The sequence below is a fragment of the Rutilus rutilus genome (assembly GCF_951802725.1).
Source record: "Rutilus rutilus genome assembly, chromosome: 7".
NCBI classification, from domain to species: Eukaryota; Metazoa; Chordata; class Actinopteri; order Cypriniformes; family Leuciscidae; genus Rutilus; species Rutilus rutilus.
Genome location: NC_140221.1, coordinates 23,948,440 through 23,967,837, shown reverse-complemented (window position 1 = coordinate 23,967,837; position 19,398 = coordinate 23,948,440). Strand labels below are relative to the sequence as shown.

Here is a 19,398-nt window from a genome sequence, read left to right as displayed (position 1 = left end):
TAAAGTGTGTTAATCGGATAAGTTAACTTATAATGTTTTAAAAGAAATACATGCTTTTAATTTTTTTTACAATATAAATATAAATAAAAGACATAGGCTACATGTACAATAACATGTAGGGCTAATGTTACTGTAAAATACAATTGCATTTTGCTTAGGAGACAAATTATATTTATTAAAGCAAAGCATATATTTTTTACAGTAAAATGTTGTTAAAACTGTGTCTTATAATTTACGGAAAGTGCTCGAACCATAACATTTGTTTTGGATTTTATTTTAAAAGTTACTTGAAGCGTTTTATGTGTTGTTTAGTTCATCTTTACTGCTTTACTTTACCCTGATGATGTTTGTGTGGGTACTGGGCTCTGTCTTTGTTATTATTGGCCACAGTAGAAGTCATCATGTGACCTTCCTTTGTGTTATTATCAGTAGCCTACATGTAACAGTAACAGAAAGATGGCCCACATAGGTTTGTAGCCTACATCACATCATTTAACGACTTATAGGCTAGCTACTGTTGACTGTAGGCTTAATTACAATCATCAAAATGCTATCCCGCGTAATGCATAACATCGCTACTGTACTTTTACAGGAAAGGTCTGCAACAACAATTTCCATTTTTGACCATAAATGTAACAACATTTTACAATGTAGGCTACATGTAAAAACAGCATAATAAGCATTATCTATTGAATATTATTCAAACATTAAAATGCATTTAAAAAATATGTGAGTGTTCTTTGAAATTATAACAGAATAATGAAATATTCAGCAAATTTGCATCTGACAGCAGTGCACTTGACAACGTTTCAGCATAAGCACTCTGCATCTACTAACTGTCGGCGACCGAAGAGTTAAAGGGAGGAGACGAAGCGTGTCACGCCTCATTGGGCAGATTATGTGCAGCAAACAAAAAGTGTGTATGTGGGTGCCACTCAGTCAGTCTATCGGCCCCATCTGTACGCCTCTCTGCGCTCGCGAATCATAAGACGGTCGGCAACACTGTCACTTTCAACCGACGGGGAAATGTACTGACTGCACGGACTTCACTGGACACGCTGAATAGCCTACTTGAACATATATTGACGGCAATTTCAAAACCTTGTGGATTATTTTACCCTAGAACCATGGTGAGTAATGACAATTTTGCAATAAAAACAACCGGAGGCTAGTAGCCTAATACATGGGGGCTATGCAGAGCCGAAACAGCATCCTCGCAACCGAAAGCTCGCAGATGGTAGACGGAAAGTCATTGAATCAGGGAAACTGGTTACACATCATAAAGTCGTAAAGTTGGCATAACAACAAGACCGTAGATAAAAAGCGCAATAAATTTCAGCCTGAAACATGAGGTCAATGGGTTCCGTCTCCTCTATTTTAGAAATGCGCATATATTCGTGGGTCTATTATAGTATTTAGTTGAAATGCATATTCAGTGGATCCTTTGTGTGATTCTCAGTAGTGAGAGTGGGACCTCACAGCTACAAAAGGAGAGAATCGTGAAAGGAAGGGCAAAATTCACACTAAGGCTTTTTATGGATGAAGGGAACTTTTAGCATTTGTGTCCTGATAATACAACCAAGAGCCGGACGTGACCGTTTGAAATGGCATCTTCATAATGAATAAAAATGGTAATTTAAACGTTTTGCAGAAATATAGCCTATAGGCTACGACATATTTTTTTATACTATTTTTGTATTACGCGCGCCAGTGTCGGCTTATGTGCGCTATAGCCTAAATGTAGCCTACGTAAAATAAAAATAAAAAAGGAAAAAAAGAAACCGGTCTTTTTTAATAACAGCACCCTATACCTCTCATCTGAAATTCTGTAAACGAATTTGTAAATTGTGAATTATAAAGATGTTTTTTAATAAACGTGTCTGGAAAAGAGTTGCAATATTTAACACATTTCGTGCTCACAGTAGTTTAGTTTCACCTTCAGCTTTACTGCAGTAGCAACATTTTCCTTCACTCTTGTCGTTATAAAGAATTTTTCATTGTATTTTAAAAATATATATTTTTAACCTCATCAAAAAGCTGATGAATCTGCCGTAGGCTACTGTTAAAATGATAATAAACGATTTAAAAAGACACGAACAATATGGAAATGGAATATAGACAAATAGAATATTTAGCCTACACACTTTCTTTTTCTTTTTTTTACCCCACTTGTGTACAAGTTACAAGAGTAAACTGCAATTCACGAGTAAAATACTGTACTACAGATTTACCTCATTTGTAAGTGCATTAAGGGTTTGGAGAAGAAAAATAATTAACTCCGCGTGCTGCCTTAATTAAAGTCTCAGAAGGAAAGTGGTGGATTATGGTAATGAGACATACGTTCATTCTTGTAAAAAGGAGCTAAAGGTTAGCTGACACGAAAACAGTGATTTTGACAGTGCTACTGAATCCATTCGATATGGTCACCGATTGTAAATAGACCAACCGGTCTCATAAGGCCAGATTTTCCTTTTCAAAGCCATGTAAAATATTTTAGAATACGCACTGAGAGTTATTAATGTAGGCTAATACGGTCACAGTCATGCGTTTGAATCGAATTAATGCATTGTAAGAAATATACATCCTCCCCCTTTTCTTGGATTAGCTACTTATATTTTCTGTCTTCTTTTACAGAATTAATTAAAAACTCCTTTAATTCTACATGCTTACATTTTATAAAATGCATTAGGCTAAATAACATACAATGTATTAGGCTACATCATATCAACAAAATATAGGCCTACTTTAAGCTTCTTTTTTTTCAGACACATAGGTCCATATCAGTAAATTTATATTTATTTATAAATCGAATAGAATTAACTTTAAAAAGAAAGAAAGAAAAAAGACACTGGCCTAAATGTAAAGCCAACTGCGTGTTGAAAGGTTTTGTTATTCACTTTCTGTTTGGATTCACTTTAAAACAATTCACAAACCTTATATAATACAAATATAATATCTGTTGTATTTATTCCCATTTAATTCACTGACATTTTGTCTTACAGCAAATGATGGAGGAATCCAGTTCGCACAGACTGGCCTGGGATGGAGACGCGAAAGCGATGCAGCAGTGTTTAACGGATATATTTACCAGCGTCTACACAACCTGTGACATTCCGGAAAATGCCATTTTTGGCCCATGTGTTCTGAGTCACACTTCACTGTATGACAGCATCGCCTTTATCGCTCTGAAGTCCACAGACAAACGAACGGCGCCTTACATCTTCAGGGTATAGTCACTGTTTATTTCAATTCCAACAAGTCGAGTGTTTGAAATGTACATTTATTTAAGCCGTATAGGCTTAATAGTTTGCTAACTTTCGCTACACCAATTACTACTACAATATTTATTTCGCCTTTGGGTTCAACTGGGTTAGAGGAATTGTATTCTTTGCAATTAATTACTGATTGGCTATATTTGAACGATTGGTCCGATGTTCTAAGCGCTTTACTGGTACCGGACACAGGTGGACACGTCAGCTGCCAACAGCTCCTCAGAAGGCCTGATGTGGCTGAGGCTGGTCCAGTCGGCAAGAGACAGAGATGAACAGAACCTAGAGGCCTATGTGAAGAACGGCCAACTATTCTACAGGTCACTGAGGAGAATAGAGAAAGACGAAGAGCTGCTTGTGTGGTATGGCAAGGATCTCATTGAGCTGCTGCTCCTGAGCTCAGGCAGAAATCAAGTGAAAAATAAAGGTACACTTTGAAGATCAATTGTGTTGAAAATAGAAGTTGGTTGTGTTTAGGTAGTAAATCAATGTAGTTTGCTGTGTTTGGATAATTAATATAGAGTTATGAAAGGTTTTTAAAAATGTATACTTGTCAATCATTTATAAATAAAATTATGCATTACAAAATTCATATCATCATTATGTACCTGTTGAAGGACTCTTGTTCTAAAAATGTCTCTTTTCTTTTTCTCTTCTCCTCCCACCAATTATGTGTTTCAGGAACTTCGCCCTTTTTGTGCCCAGACTGTAGCCAGCGTTTCCAGTTCGAATTTCCCTTTTTGGCTCATCTGAGATTCCGCTGCACTAAGAGACTACAAGGCATGGCCAGCCCAGAAGAGGAGGCCAAGGATGCCAGCGACCAGGCTAGTCTACCCCCTGCCAGGTCCAGTCCCAAACTGGGCCGATCTGATGGCTTCTCAAATCCACAGGACGGAAAGCCATCCACAGACTTCCATAATCTGGCCAGGGATATGGAGAAAAACAGAACCAGTCCGCCGAGCGACAAAGAGGCCGAGATCCTGAGTGAGAACTCTGGAAAGCGCAAGTTCTCTGACATGGAGGACAGCAGGAAAAGTGGATTATCTCAGCCTCTCAAATCCAAAGAGGAGTTGGCCAACTCGGCTCAGCAGTACCGTGGAGCGTACGGTCTGGACGAGAGCAGGCGGGCTTTTTCTCCCTCTGTTTCAGAGTCGACGGAAACCAAGAGGAGCGCCTTTACAGAGGTCAAGAAGTCACCTCAGGGCTTGAAGCACAACGGCAAAAACTCCAGCTCCAACTCCGAGAACAAGGAGGCTGGCCGGCCCAGCGGCAACCCGGCTGAAAAGCACCTGAACATCAGACAGGTTCTCAGCGAGACTCAGCCCCCACAGTCCCGAATGGAGACCTCGTCAATTGGCAGCGCTTTCACTTCGGTGCCCCAGCAGGGTGGTGGAGGCTCGGAGAGAAAGAGTGCCTTTAGCCAGCCGTCTCGCACCTTCTCGCAGATATCACCTCTTGTCATGGCACCCAAGCTTCTGCCGGCGGTGGACTGCCATCCTGTAGTGGGCGACACCGTCTCCTCCAGTAGACTCTACCAGGCGGACCACCTTGCCGCGAAGCTCCATGGCTCAGAACTAGGCAGCAACTGCCCCGTGCCGGGTGGCATTGCAAAACAGAACCCTTTCCTGTACACCACAGCTTTCTGGCCCAAGACCTCAGGCCCCATCCAGCTGCAAATGCCCTCTGCTCTCACACTCCTGCCCCCTTCATTCACTTCCCTTTGTCTGCCTGCCCAGAACTGGTGTGCCAAATGCAATGCCTCCTTCCGCATGACCTCTGACCTGGTCTACCACATGCGCTCGCACCACAAAAAGGAGTTTGCCATGGAACCTCTTATTAAAAGGAGGAGAGAAGAAAAGTTAAAGTGTCCAATCTGTAATGAGTCTTTCAGGGAGCGGCACCACCTTTCCCGGCACATGACCTCTCACAACTGAATTTTTGAGGATTTATTTTTTTCTTTCTTTCTTTCCTCCTTTCTTTCCTTTTTCCTTGCAACTTTTAAATCAAAATGGAATATGGTTAATCTGGAGGAGTAATGCCAACACGTTTGCTCTCATTTTGAAAAAGACATTACTGTTTTGATTTCTCCAAATGTCATGTTTTTGTGTATGACGATGCATTTTCACTTAAAAACCTAAAATCTATTTATTATATGAAGCACTTATTATTTGAAAAAAAAGGGACAGTAATAATGTAAGTGTACTTTGAATTTTGTATATATTTAATGTATAATGTATATAAATTAATTAAGATGCAGATCATTTCATTGAGAGTTATTCAATGACATGTTATGTCTATATGCATAAGGATATTGAACATTGGGAACATGATGTTGAAGTGTATTTAAGAGTGCATGTAAATTATAGTTATTGGTATAAGATGCAGTCTATTCGAAACAATGTAAATACTTGTTTTGTTTGAATACAAAGTGTAATATTTTGTGTCTGTGAGGAATAGATTCAGTGTTTCTTCCTTTTGCTGAAATTTACTATTTGATAGTTTATCTAATCATGTTGAATGCTTTGACAATAAAATAGCTTTATTTTCACCTGACTATGTGATCAATTCTGCCTGTCTGTAAAATGACAGAAAAATCACACGTTAAACATTGCAAACACATAAAAGAGTAGGCTGACCGTCTAAAAAAGAGGAGTGCAGAGGGATACTGTTTACAGTTCTGGGAAGTTTCCTTTCAAACGAGCCATAATTCACACACACTAGCCTATAATATCGCGTATACGCACACGTCCTGGTTAGGCTTCTACTGTTTCGACACTCATCCTGAAAGTGAGTTTGTTTGTTTTTCACAAAGAACTGGTCTTGGATAAATTAGCAACTTTGTAGAATAAGCGGCATTCTAACGCTTATCGCGGGCCTATAATCACCTGTAATAGCCTACGTACTCTAAAGGAATTAGTGTAGATTCGACACTCAAAATATTTGTGGGGAAATCCCCCCCCAAAAAAACATAAAAAAAAAAGAAAAACATAAAATAGGCTACATTAAAAAAAATACATTTGTCTAAAACATTTCTAAGAAATATAAAGTGACACTGCGAGTAGCCTATAGGCCTATATAGGCTACTATAGGCTAAGGTAAACCAAACTTTGATATAGTTTATTATAATAACAATACCAGCAACAACAGTGATGATGATGATGATGATAATGATGATAATGATAATGATAATAATAATAACAATAATGTGCATAATAATAATAATAATTTAAATCAAGTAACATTTTCACTAAAACTATGCATTGAATTAAAATCTAAAATAGCGTGACACCTCCGAGAAACCCGATCTTCATGGTATTTTAATTCTTATACAATAGGCTACATAGCAAACTAAATAAATAAACAAACGAAAAACGGCTGCTATGTTAAACAAGCGCGCTCTTTGTTTTCAAACGACTTGCGGTTTGTGACCGCGACAATAGCATAAATTAAAAGTGTTAATTGTTTCGCTTAATTCACTGTTTGTGCTCATCATTCTGTAAAGTGCGCGCTTCAGGAAATTAAGATAAGAGTAGGCTATAGGCTAAACAGTACTAGCCTACTAATTCCATTAGCTCATATATAGTCTTAAGAAACTACAGAAATGGACTCTGTTCAACAAATAGCCTACAATGAAACAAGAGCCTCGAATGTAATTTTACATAGGCCTAATGTATAAAAGAAAAAATACAAACGCGCTCTAATGAAACCATATAATCTCGATTTAGAAATGTATTACATATCTATCAAATGGGCAACAAGTATGACAATATAAAACATAAGGATTACAAAGCAATGCCAATTTAGTCTACCTGTTACAATCAACTTGATTTGCAATTATTATTTTTCCTTAATAGACAATAAAACACCATATGATTGTTTCTTAGATTTATATGTATATTTATATGTCTTTGTCAAATATATATTAATATTAGAACTTGTATTGTTGAAACCAAGGAGCTAAGAGGGAGATACAAGCTGTTAAAATAGCTCAACAGTGACACCAAGCTCTTATAATGAACATTTCAACCAAATCAGGATTTTTTACAAATGAATTGTGCATTGCAGAGTCTTAGTCTGCCACCTAATGGTCGACAGAGTTCAATCATGCCCAAATCAATGTTATTTTAAAATAACTAATAATATAATTAGAATAAAATAATAAAATAAAATAATGTAGGCTATATAAAGTGGCCTTCAGATAAATAAAATAAAACACACACACACAAAATAAACAAACTATTAGCAGGCGCTGAACTTTGATTCAGTGTGATTGCAATTTAATCAAATAAAAAACGAACCTTTCCCAATCATAAAACATCAAAGAATAAAGTCCCGAACATGAGGTAATGGCCTGGGAGATGATGATAGTCACTTATATTTGGTGAAGATATTTATTGCCTGACCCATGTTTTGTGACTGGAGTCATCCGTTACGTCATAATCTCCAGTTACATTTGTCACGGTATCACTCAGCACCTCTCGGTCAGGCTCAGTTTATACCCCTCTCACATGTGGCCAATGTGGTCACCCTTGGCTAACCTAGCTGGCCCGCTTCTCATACTTGACGTGTGATTGTGTCCTATGCTAAACTGCTCTTCTCTGCATCTGTCTCTTCCCTTCATCTTCCTGTTGTTCTGTAATATCTTGGCAAAGGGGCCCTTGCATCAAAATAGATCTGTGTGAAACACACCAATCTCAAACAGTATGCGAGTGATGTATTTATAGATTATTCACACTAACGATGCAGTGATATCCGAGATCATGACGAGAAAGCAAAATGCATGATTTATAACTGCTGATTTCCTGTTTGCATTCCTCCAAAGAATAACCGATAGGCCACCCTGTGTAATTTTACAAATCTTACCAAATAAATATATTTTTATATAAAATTATCTTGCTGCAAAAAATATGAGTGTACAAAATAATCGGCCTAACAACAAGAACACTGCAACAATATTAAAGTCACCATGAAATACTTTTTTTTTTAATGGAATATTACAGCGTAAACAAATGGTGTACAAACAATTGCTACACTCTAAAAAACGGTGGGTTATTTTTGTGTACCCAATAGGTGGGTTAAAAATATTGGGTCGTTCTATTGGGTTATTCCGAACATTTATTGGGTTGTTTCTATAACAACGCAGACCGTTGGGTTAAAGTTCAAATTTCAACGGTAATCCACCGCCGCAACTGTGACAGAAGATACACGCGACGCCACGGGTGAGTTAATTACACTATATAAGCTTGTAGATATTGTATAACGTTACATGTTTTTTTCGTTATAAAGTGATTTTAAGCTCTTACGTAGTACTATTGTCGCATTTTCCTAAATGTGTAGCTTATTATTTGCATGTTTATATCTCCCCTGTCGACTGCTTTTTGTCTGCCATCTGCGACTAGCGACGTCGATGCTTGCAATATAGCCATTTATTCTTATACTCGGTTGTGATACTCTTCCTTACTTTCTATGTTCTTTCCAATACTTTTTGGGAAGTTAATAATTTTTTCAGATATTTAACCGACGCGCTCAGCTTCAAGACCCAGCGCAAGCCTAGTCCACTCCATCCAGTGTCACGGTCAGGAAAAAGGTAACTTATTATGCTGTGTTTATATAAAGGCCTAACGTTACATTGTAGCGTAAATGTCTACTTAGGCTATCCCATGTGAATTTAAAATACTACAAAATGTTAAAAATGTTATATATATATTAGTTGAGTATGTAAAGTATATTGTAACTGAAATTAAAATGTATTTTCTTTACATACAGACAGAAGAACACTCTGAAAACAATGAAACCGAGATACCTACCATAACTGAGGTTCCTACTGTGACACTGACTATTGTGGAAAATTCAACCTCATTTGTACGTATTTCCTTTTCCCTGATATTTAAGTACCTTACAAATACACACTTTACAGACACCTTCATCAGTGATGTTGAAATTCTCTGACCAATTTCTTTGTCTAAAAACTGTAATTAGTCAAATGTATATGTTAGAAGTGGGAAGTGTTTTTTCATTTGTTCAAAACTTAGGAAGGCAATCCTAGCATTATGAAGTTATGCTGATGTGCAATTCTAAACAATTTCTTTCTCCATTAAGGATATACGACAGATTTTAGAGGGAAGCACACATGGGTCTTCTATTCTCTCCAATTTGGAACAAAACCACAACTTATGTCTTGAAGACCGAAGGAAAATGGTTCGCATTTTGGTGTCCCATTTAATGGAGAAGTTTGGGGAATAGTAAGTGATGTTTTATTCATTGCACCACTTTACATAAAGTCATTCAATCATAAGCGGTCAATTCAATTTACTCATAAGTAACCTAATATCTGTACAATCCTTCTACCACTTAGTCCATCACCAGACCGAAAGAAAGAGCTAGCTCTGACCCTGGTCACACAATTTCCATGCCTTAGAGATTCGGAGGGCAGTGGATATGTGAGTATGCTGATCCCCAGTTTATCAGAACTATGCTCACCTTCACACAGTAGTAGAATATTTGACAAACAAGACATTTTTAAGACATTTTTGGGACATGTTATCCATTTAACATTTGTGTTGATGTTTTAGGAGGTATGGTATACACCAGGGCGATACCGCCATCCGGCTACAGGGTTTTTGGAGGAACGACTCCGTAATATTAGGAAACGACTCCACAGTCACAGTTCTACATCTAGAGAGAGGTCACAAACCACAGATGAACGCCGAGCTACTGTGACTGATAGGATCACTTTATTGCCAGGTAAGAAAAATGTAACCATTGGTGCTGAAGCCTTATTGACGTTCTTCTTTCTACTTTCTTCTTTTTTATTCCTTAAATCCAAATTGTGCTGTGATCAAAGCAGTTTAATGTGAAACTGTCTAAATAATCTACAGATTTTGTTATCCTAATTTTGGAAATTTTAGTAGTAACTGTTACATGTTTAAATCATAAAATGTTGCCTGTCTTGCAACATTGCTTTAGGTTGTTGTGATATTAATCACTCTGTTTGATTCATGCAGATTCACAAATCAGTGAGGCAGACAGTAACAAAATGACAGAGTGGCTGAAGAAGAATAAGCAACCAGTTAGTCAAGTTGAGGAATATATGAGAGGAACAGCTGTCTACAGAGCACAGTGGATAAGAGAGAACGGATCTAAATCTTTAATAGAGATCACCCAAGAGTATCCAAGACTTCTGGACACACCTGGAATGGTAAAGAAATGTTAAATCTATAAAAAGAAAATGAGGTTTGCATTAATTTTAATAAACAATTCATCCTAATCTAAACAACTCATTTGTTTGATTGGACATTTTTTAAAAATCACTGTCCTGCCCTAAAAAATGATCCCACTTGATTTGATTCACTAAGCTTGATTTTTCATATTGAAAAAACAATGTCCACACTTTCATTGTTACTGCATCATTATGAGGTGTTGGTGTGATTTAAATTATTATTATTATTATTATTTTTTATTTTTTTAAGATTACTCAGGACTTTGGTATTTTATACCCACATGCCAAAGAGAAACTTTTTGAGCTTTGGGGACATGCATCTCAACGAGTCCTGTCATATTGCAAGACCGAGAAGAGAGCCTTGGATCTTCTTCCAGTCCAGACTAACATTTCTTCTGGTGAGAAAATCCTGCACTGTACTTTCATGTCAAGTTATAATATTTTGCCTATAATGTAATGCGCTTGTTTAAAGATTAATCCATTGTTCTTTCTGTTTTATGTAAAGACACTCTTGGAGATGTTGCTCTGAAAACCCTGCCAGCTATCCTTCCTCCATTGCCATACAAAACGGGCTGCAAGATGGTCCGGCCCTCTTACCAGGAGGCAAAACAAGCATTTGTTGATTTACAGCCTGTGGGTACATAATTTATGACAACACATTTTGGGTTATATTTGATCCATGTGTGCATATTTAACATTTCAAATTTCTATTTAAAGGTTGGAACAAACATCATTCAATATTTGGAGGAGGAGGAGCAACGGAGGCAATTCCCTCATGTCCTGCAGCTTGGGGATAAATTCAACTGCTCACAAGCCTTCGTCATTGTGGGAGGAGTAGCTCTTGAGCAAGACAGCCTTTTACAAGCTGTGGATACATGCTTTAAATTATTTTATGTTTTAGACATTGAGTATCCAAAGCCGTCTGCAGCTGTTTGGCAGTTTCTACAACACACAATATATTCTGTGCCAGGAGGAGTTCCATCAACTCACTGTCGCCTACTTAGGCAGTTTATAATCGGATAAGCTGGACTAGCTTTGGTTCGTTTTGTTTGTTTATTTGTATTTTTGTGCTCCATGTTTCTTAGTTTTAGCATTGATATTCTGTGCCTGGAGGTGTTTCCTCAACACATGGTTGCCTTATGAGGCAGTTTATAATTGCATTAAGATTTATTAATTAATTTATTTATTTATTTATTGAAACAGTTACTTACCTTAAGGAAGTAAATTAAAACAATTGCAACAATAACAATGAAAATGTTTACAACTTGTAATGTTTGTACAACTGTTTATTTGTGGCAGTTTATAATTGCATTACTTTATTTATTTATTTATTTATTTATGTATTGAAACAATTGCTTACCTTTTGGAAGTAAAATAAAACATTGTAAATATACTTAAGTTGTGAGTTATTTATTTACATGGCAATAATAATAATAATAATAATAATAGTAATAATTTTAGGTTGGTTAAAGCATCATTTTGGCTAAATAACCCAACAAATTAGTTGTTTGTTACCCTATTTATTGGGTTAAACTAGTAACCTAATTTATTGGGTTAAAATAACCCAACAATAGGTCGGTGCTATATCAACCCACCATTGGGTTAGCTGTTGGGTTGTTTTTAACCCAACTTTTTTAAGTGAGTAGTAAATTTCACAAATAATTACAAAGAAATAGCAAGTAACTCATTAAATTAACCTTGAAAAGTAGAAAAACTGAAACATTATTTATTTTTTACAATGAAAGTTTATTAGAAATTCCCAATCTCGTCCTATATTTTTTTTCTTGTTCGAGAAGCTGTTTTACTCGAATATATAGGCCACAATAGGGAAGAAAAGTTGATTGCATTATATGTTTCATGCAGACTTTAATACTTTCATAAATGAGTCAGTGGTTTGACACGAGAAGTGTGAAAGTTTATGAGTGATCTGATCTGATACTCAATGTTGCCATAGAAGACGGCGAATATTGGGAAATATTAGACCGCTGAATGCTACGATCGAGTAAGAGTCAAATATTCCATAATGTGGTGCAATATATATATATATATATATATATATATATATATATATATATATATATATATATATATATTTGTTTGTTTGAACATCTAATTTGTCTTTAACAGTTTATTCCATTTTAAAAAGCCTGTTTAGTCCATGGATTGTGTCATAGGCCTATACCGTTGGTTGAATCTATCTAACTGAACAAGCACTACACAACAGCCTGCTTAAGTTATTTTGAAGCAGCACACATTCAATCTTCCTCCGCGCTGACATGGACAAATTTACACTTAGCGTTCACTTCAAAGATGAACAGATTCACTTTATAGACATGCTTTTGCACTTAGCATGATCTCTGTTCTCCTCAACTGTTTGTACCTGTCTTCTGTGTGTCTGCCTTACAAATTCTAAGCATTGCTGAGAGTAATAGAAAATCTGAGAGCAGGCGAGTATTTAAACTGCACCTGTCTCTCCTCTTCAAACTTCTGTCCTTCATGGGTCATACACTAAATCTACAAGTAAAGAGAAACAGATTATCAATTGATTTAAGGCATCTCGAGATCTTCTGCTGATTCTTTTTTCTTGCTTATATAGCTACCTTAAATATTTAGTTTTTTAGGGTATTTTAACCAACAATCGTATAATATCAAACACAGTTTTTGATATTAATGGATGATTCACTCACAAATATATTTCATGAAAAAATCATTGTAATACTTTTCAATAAAGCTCCCTTAGTTAACATTAGTTCATGCATTAGGATTAGGACAAGTTAATTTAATTTGTCACATTTTAGGGTCCGATTCTCACTATTAACTACTTTTGCCTCAAACTCCTAATTACTGCTGATTAATAGTTAGTAAGGTAGTTGTTAAGTTGTTAAGGGATGTAGATATGGTCATGCAGAAAAAGGCATTATTATGCATTTTATAAGTACTAATAAACAGCCAATATCCTAGTAATATACATGCTAAAATAAGCAACTGTATTAGTGAGATTTGGACCCTAATCTAAAGTGTTACCCATTTTTTGCCTTGCACAGAGAAAGAAAGTCAGGTCAACAACATGACTAAACAATGATAGAATTTTCATTTTGGGGAAAACTATTTCTTTAAGTGCATTGCTTATGTCTTTGACGCTTATGGGCCAAAACCCTTTTTTTAGAAGTAGATTTTGTATGCATGAAATCAAAGCAAACCGCTCTTGTTCACATTCCATAGTTACAGTTATACTGAGCACACAGGTGTCAGTAGCTCAGTCGCTAACAATGTCAGACACAGCTGTTGTTCACTCTGCTAAGGCTACGGGGTGAACCGCAATCAAACATAAATTATGCAACCGGACAAAAGATGTACCAGTCATTCATGCACTGTTAATGCAGACACCAGCACCATCACGTTGTCGTTGTTGGGTCATGCCAGGTCATTAACTGGAACAAGCTGTATGCTTTACTAAAGCAGTGTACAGGTCACACATTTTATCTTGACTACCACCAGGTTTGTTGTTGTTTCTTGCTCTGGACCATTTGTCACAGTGAGTGCACATGGGTGCTGTTCTCAGAGAGAGGCCGCTTTAAGCACGGAGGTAAAATATAGGCCTTCGGAAAGCCACTGTAAACCTATACGGAACTAATCTTTCAACGCTGTGCAGACATTTTGAGTGTCCAGCTCTGATTACTGTGCCTTGAGCCAGAGCAGTCAGGTAGGCCCGAAGGTGGATTGATGCCACGGGAAGTGCACAGGAAACTCCATGTTGATTGGTGAGAGGGAGAAAATGGTAACTGTTTGTTGGTTTTACCAGATAGGAATAAGAACGAGAGAGGGAAAAGAAGGGGGAGTATGGGAAGACTTCAAAAGATGCATTTCTCTAGTCCACAAGAGGGATATGAGACTACATCAGAGAGTCCAGCAATTTCCGTAGCCCCAACTATTACCTGGAGGAATGGAGGCTGGAGCAAAAGCCTAGCACTCAAAGGAAGACGCAGAGTCCAGAGAGAGAAGCAGATTGTATTGTATAATAGTTGTAAAAGGGCTGTTGTTGAACATTTTAGGTTTTTCAGAGACTACATAGTTGGTGGTAAATAAGAGACAAGCTCAAAGATGAGGTGAAGTATGTATTAGCTCACATCAGTGCATACGTGTTGCTAAAAACTAAATTGGTATTTTTGTTAAAAAAGACAAATAGAATGTGATTCATTCATGTTATACTGTTCAAATTTTCTGACCTCCAGAAAATTATTTTGTTTTTTTTTTGTGCGAAAAAGTTATACACTCACCGGTAACTTTATTAGGCACTAGTCCTTTGCCTTCAGAACTGCCTTAATTCTTTGAGGCATAGATTCATCAAGGTGCTGGAAACATTCCACAGAGATTTGGTACATTTTGACATGCATCAAGCAGTCGCTGCACATCCATAATGTGAATCTACCGGGGTTTTTTTTTTAGATCTGGTGACTGTGGAGGACATTTGAGTATAGTGAACTCATTGTCATGTTCAAACAATTAGTTTGATGATGATTGAGCCTTGTGACATGGTGCATTATCCTGCTGGAAGTAGCCATCAGAAGATGGACATGGTCAGCAACAATACTCAGTTAGGCTGTGGCGTTTAAACAATGCTCAGTTGAAGAGACCAAAGAAAATATCTCCCACACCATTACACCAACATCAGCCTGAACCGTTGATACAGGGCAGGATGGATCCATCACTGTAAAAAAATTCTAACCTCCCTAACTCAAAATTTTCTAGTGACTGATAACATCTAAATTTTTCAATTGGCCCAAGTGAAATTCTGTAAATTGTAAAATTAAATTTACAGAATTTCACTTGGGCCAATTGAAAAATGTAGATGTTATCAGTCACTAGAAAATTTTGAGTTAGGGAGGTTAGAAATTTTTTACAGTGATGTTTTCATGTTGTTTACGCCAAATTCTGACCCTGCCATCTGAATGTTGCAGCAGAAATTGAGACACATCATACCAGGCAGCGTTTTTCCAATCTTCTAAAAAACCTGGAGAAATATATCTTTCTTTTGTGATTCATAGGACAATAGAAGATTGGAAAAACTAACAATATTTCGGTGAGTATGTGCCTCATTTCCCCGTTCATAGCTAACAGGAGTTGCACCTGGTGTGGTCTTCTGCTGCTGTAGCCCATCTGTTTGACGTGTTGTGCGTTCAGAGATGCTCTTCTGCATACCTCTGTTGTAACGCATGGTTATTTGAGCTACTGTTGCTTTTCTATCAGCTCGAACCAGTCTGGACATTCTCCAGATAATTTTTTTAAGGACAAAATTGATTGTGTGTAAGTAATGTATATAAATAATGTATATAAAATGTCTAAGCACTTGAATTATTTCATATATATATAATATATATATAGGCTATTTAAATGCAAATCCATTTCCAGAATTTTTTTTTTGTAAAATGCAATAAAATCCATAATCTGTGATTTGTTAATTCTCTTGAACCTTTGTTTAACTGACAAAAGCACAAAGAAAAGTTTTCTAATGTTTTCACTGACCAACATAATTGTAGATTTTAAATATAAACAAATTTTGAATTTGATGGCTGCAACACGTCAAAAAAGTTGGGACAGAGGCAAAGTAAAAGTTAAAAGATTATATAATAACCAAGTTAAACTGTTTTTTAAACAGTCCACAATTTGCAAGTGAATTGGTAATAGGTGAGGGTATTGTGCTTGGTGTAAAAGGAGCTTCTCTGTCTTTCAAATTTCTCAGTGCAAGATTGCAAAGAATGTATGACTTCCACCATCTACCATACATAATATTGTGAAAAGATGAATGGAATCCAGAGAAATCTCAGTACATGTATGGCAAGGCAGGAGACCTCCATTGAATGTGTGTCACCTTTGAGCCCTCAGATGGCACTGCATGAGAAACCATCATGCTACTTTGTGAAATATAGCCACATGTGCTCAGGAGTATACTTTGGAAAACAGTTTTCACTCAACACAGTCTGATGCTGCATCAAGAAATGCAACTTGAATCTGTAAGGAGAAAGCTATAATTCAGTTCTATGCAGAGATGCTGCCGAGTTCTCTGTGCCCGAGATCATCTCAGATGGTCTAAAAGACAGTGGAAATGTGTGCTGTGGTCAGATGAGTCCATGGTTCAGCTTGTTTTTGGGAAAAACAGACATTGGAGTTCTCAGTCCCAAAGACGAAAGGGACCATCCTGACTTTTATCTGCGACAGGTGCAAAAGCAAACATCTGTCCTGGTATTGCAGTGCATCAGTGCAAACGGCATGGGTGACTTGCATATGTGTAAAAGAGAGACATATACTAACATCAGGATGATCTTTTCTGGGAAGCAAGACAATGCCAGGCTTCATGCTACAAGGTTTCTCTATACCAGAGTGGTAAACATGCCTCTGTCCTAACTTTTTGCAGTGTGTTACATTTGTCAGTTAAATTCAAGTTCAAGAGAATTAACAAATCACATCATATTATATATATTTATATATTTTAATATTAATGATCCATAATCAGATGCTGCAATAACAGATCAAACATAAAGGTAAACTTCACTGATGATACTCAGTGACACTTTTTAAACGTATATTGGTTTAATTTACCTCTGACTGGTGTTTCTAGATGGTGCTTACCCTGCTCGCTTTTATCTTGCCAAATCTGTCAGTAGGTACTGATCGCTCTCCACTGACAGCGTCACGTCAGCGATTTCAGTGCACTGACAGGCAGCTCTGTCTGTAACAAGTGAACAGGTGCTTCTTTGTTCCACACCAAATGCCCTCGGACACTTTGCAAAAACACAGCGCTGGCTTTATCATAAATGGATGAGGGTCTACTTTGTCCAAAGCAAATGTTTAGATCTATTACAGATTAAATGCTTGGCTGATCTGTGGGCTGTTTTGAAAGGACGTGTTTGAAATGTGTGGCCATTTTCACGTCGCCTCATGCTCCAACTCTCAGGAATGGGAGGAGGGAATAGGGTGAAAATCTTTGACCCTTAGAGTACAGCTTAAAGATATGTCTTTGGTTTGAGGAAACCTCAAGACGGAGAGTAAAAACCTTCTCTCCTGTTCCGCGTTGCTGCGGTGGAATGTTTCAGCAGACTGTGGGCACGTTTGCAAAGGACTAAGGTTGAGAAAGTGGTTCTGGGGTCAGAACACATACTCAACTTGATTGTTATTTCAATAGGAAATCTACATAAATCATCAGAGAAACACCCTCAAGCAAATGGAAATTCCCTTGTCACATTGTGACTTAAAAATAATAGTGATTCCCAAATCAGCGGGCTGTAAAAGAGCTTGTAAAACAACACAAAGCACACGTAGCAGGAAATTAGGAAACAACTTTCTATTTTAGTGAAGTTTTCATCTCTTAACTGTTAATACAGTTAATGCATTACAAAAAAGTTGTTCCCTATTTGCACATATTATAGCTTCCACATTATATGATAAAATACAGCAAGTCATAGAATGATTTCTTATAAAAAAAACTTTTGCAGTTACATTTACTGTATATTTAATACATAACAAACCATGTGAGCTAACCACCATCAGCCAGCAGACAAAATCATTGAGTAGCAATCTTTAAATGGGTCAGACAGTCTTAATATTGTCCAGACGCTGTCATTTGTGGCAGTACCTGACAACTCATCTCCTCTCGTTACTCAAAAGCTTAATTCACAGATAATGATCACTTGTGCCAAAACAATAACAAATTACTCTTCCCCAGGAGAGAAAAACCTGCATGATACTACAAAGTTGTTAAAAGCCAGGATCATTGATGAATCAATCAGGATCATTGGTGTTTATACTCATCTGGGGTAATTCCTCATTGCAGTTACTGGAGGGTCCAACACAAACAAATGGCCTTTACAATTTGGGAGGTAAACAGTTCTGCGCTGTTTACATTAAAGTGATCAATCCATGTTGTGTAGCAAGTGAAACAAAGAGGAGACTACATTACAGACCTCCATGTCTCAGTCATTTATCTAGTGATTAAGTTTGTAATGTTTTCAGAACACATTCCTTTCAAATTACTGAGGGCTACCATCACATCTTAAAGGTAACTTAAGATTCATGTGAGCAAAATCTACAAATTCTCTAGGCCTAGGAAATTCATACATGTAAGAGAACAGGAGCATATACCATGCATATTTATATGAGCCTTGCTGTCTATGAAACAAATTGCTCGACTAGTTCAGAACAAAATGCAAGTATTCTAAATATGAATGGCTTCAATTGCCATGATATTAATAAAAAATGCTAAATTGTACCATATAACACTATTTAAGTGAGTATTTATATACCTTAAAACCTCAGTGATCTTGTATTTAGATGGTCTGCTCTCACTTTTCAAATAGGCATAAAGGCATTAAATAGGCATTTTTTTGGAATGTGAATCTTGGAATTATACTGATACCTACCGGCAGAAAACCAGTCATCATGCAAAGCATCATGCAAAAAGCAAATGTTTTTGGTTACTGATAAAACTGCAAAGACAAACTTTCCAGGTTTTGAACAGGCATGTCTATGTATGTTGAAATTAAGCTCATGTTTAACTATCCAACACAGTATTGTGTATAGATGATTAAAATTCATGTTTCAGACATGAACAGTGAAATTCCCACTGTGCGGTACTTTAAACAGAAAATGTGTAGTGCTGCTTTTCTCTCAGCAGGTATAGCTGTATTAAAACAACTGGCCTCGACATCACTATTGTTTAATTATTAGAGGGCCAATGAAAAGAAACTGAGAGGCTTTCAAAGGCTCCAATGAAATTGTAACATACTGTTCATTTAAATAATACATTTTGATTAATTCTGTGTTGTCATTAACATGTGCTACATGAAATTAATCCATGTAACAGCTTGGCATTGTGCCAATTACCAAAGAGTACAAACTTACAATTTGCCTTTTCAA

At 36.8% G+C, this 19,398-nt stretch overlaps 2 protein-coding genes across 2 annotated transcripts; both read left to right on the top strand.

Annotated features, from left to right (window-relative positions):
• The first annotated feature begins 997 nt into the window (after nt 1-997).
• Nucleotides 998-5,817, top strand: prdm8b (PR domain containing 8b). The gene is made up of 4 exons (XM_084414479.1): nt 998-1,130; nt 3,003-3,227; nt 3,465-3,696; nt 3,951-5,817. Exons 1-4 carry the CDS (start codon nt 1,128-1,130, stop codon nt 5,201-5,203), a joined length of 1,713 nt encoding a protein of 570 aa, XP_084270605.1. The 5' UTR covers nt 998-1,127; the 3' UTR covers nt 5,204-5,817.
• A 2,967-nt stretch (nt 5,818-8,784) lies between these two features.
• Nucleotides 8,785-11,602, top strand: LOC311294416 (uncharacterized protein). Its single transcript, XM_084415292.1, has 9 exons — nt 8,785-8,856; nt 9,036-9,131; nt 9,369-9,511; nt 9,625-9,709; nt 9,842-10,013; nt 10,274-10,467; nt 10,739-10,886; nt 10,994-11,121; nt 11,206-11,602. Exons 3-9 carry the CDS (start codon nt 9,465-9,467, stop codon nt 11,509-11,511), a joined length of 1,080 nt encoding a protein of 359 aa, XP_084271418.1. The 5' UTR covers nt 8,785-8,856; nt 9,036-9,131; nt 9,369-9,464; the 3' UTR covers nt 11,512-11,602.
• Nucleotides 11,603-19,398: the final 7,796 nt, after the last annotated feature.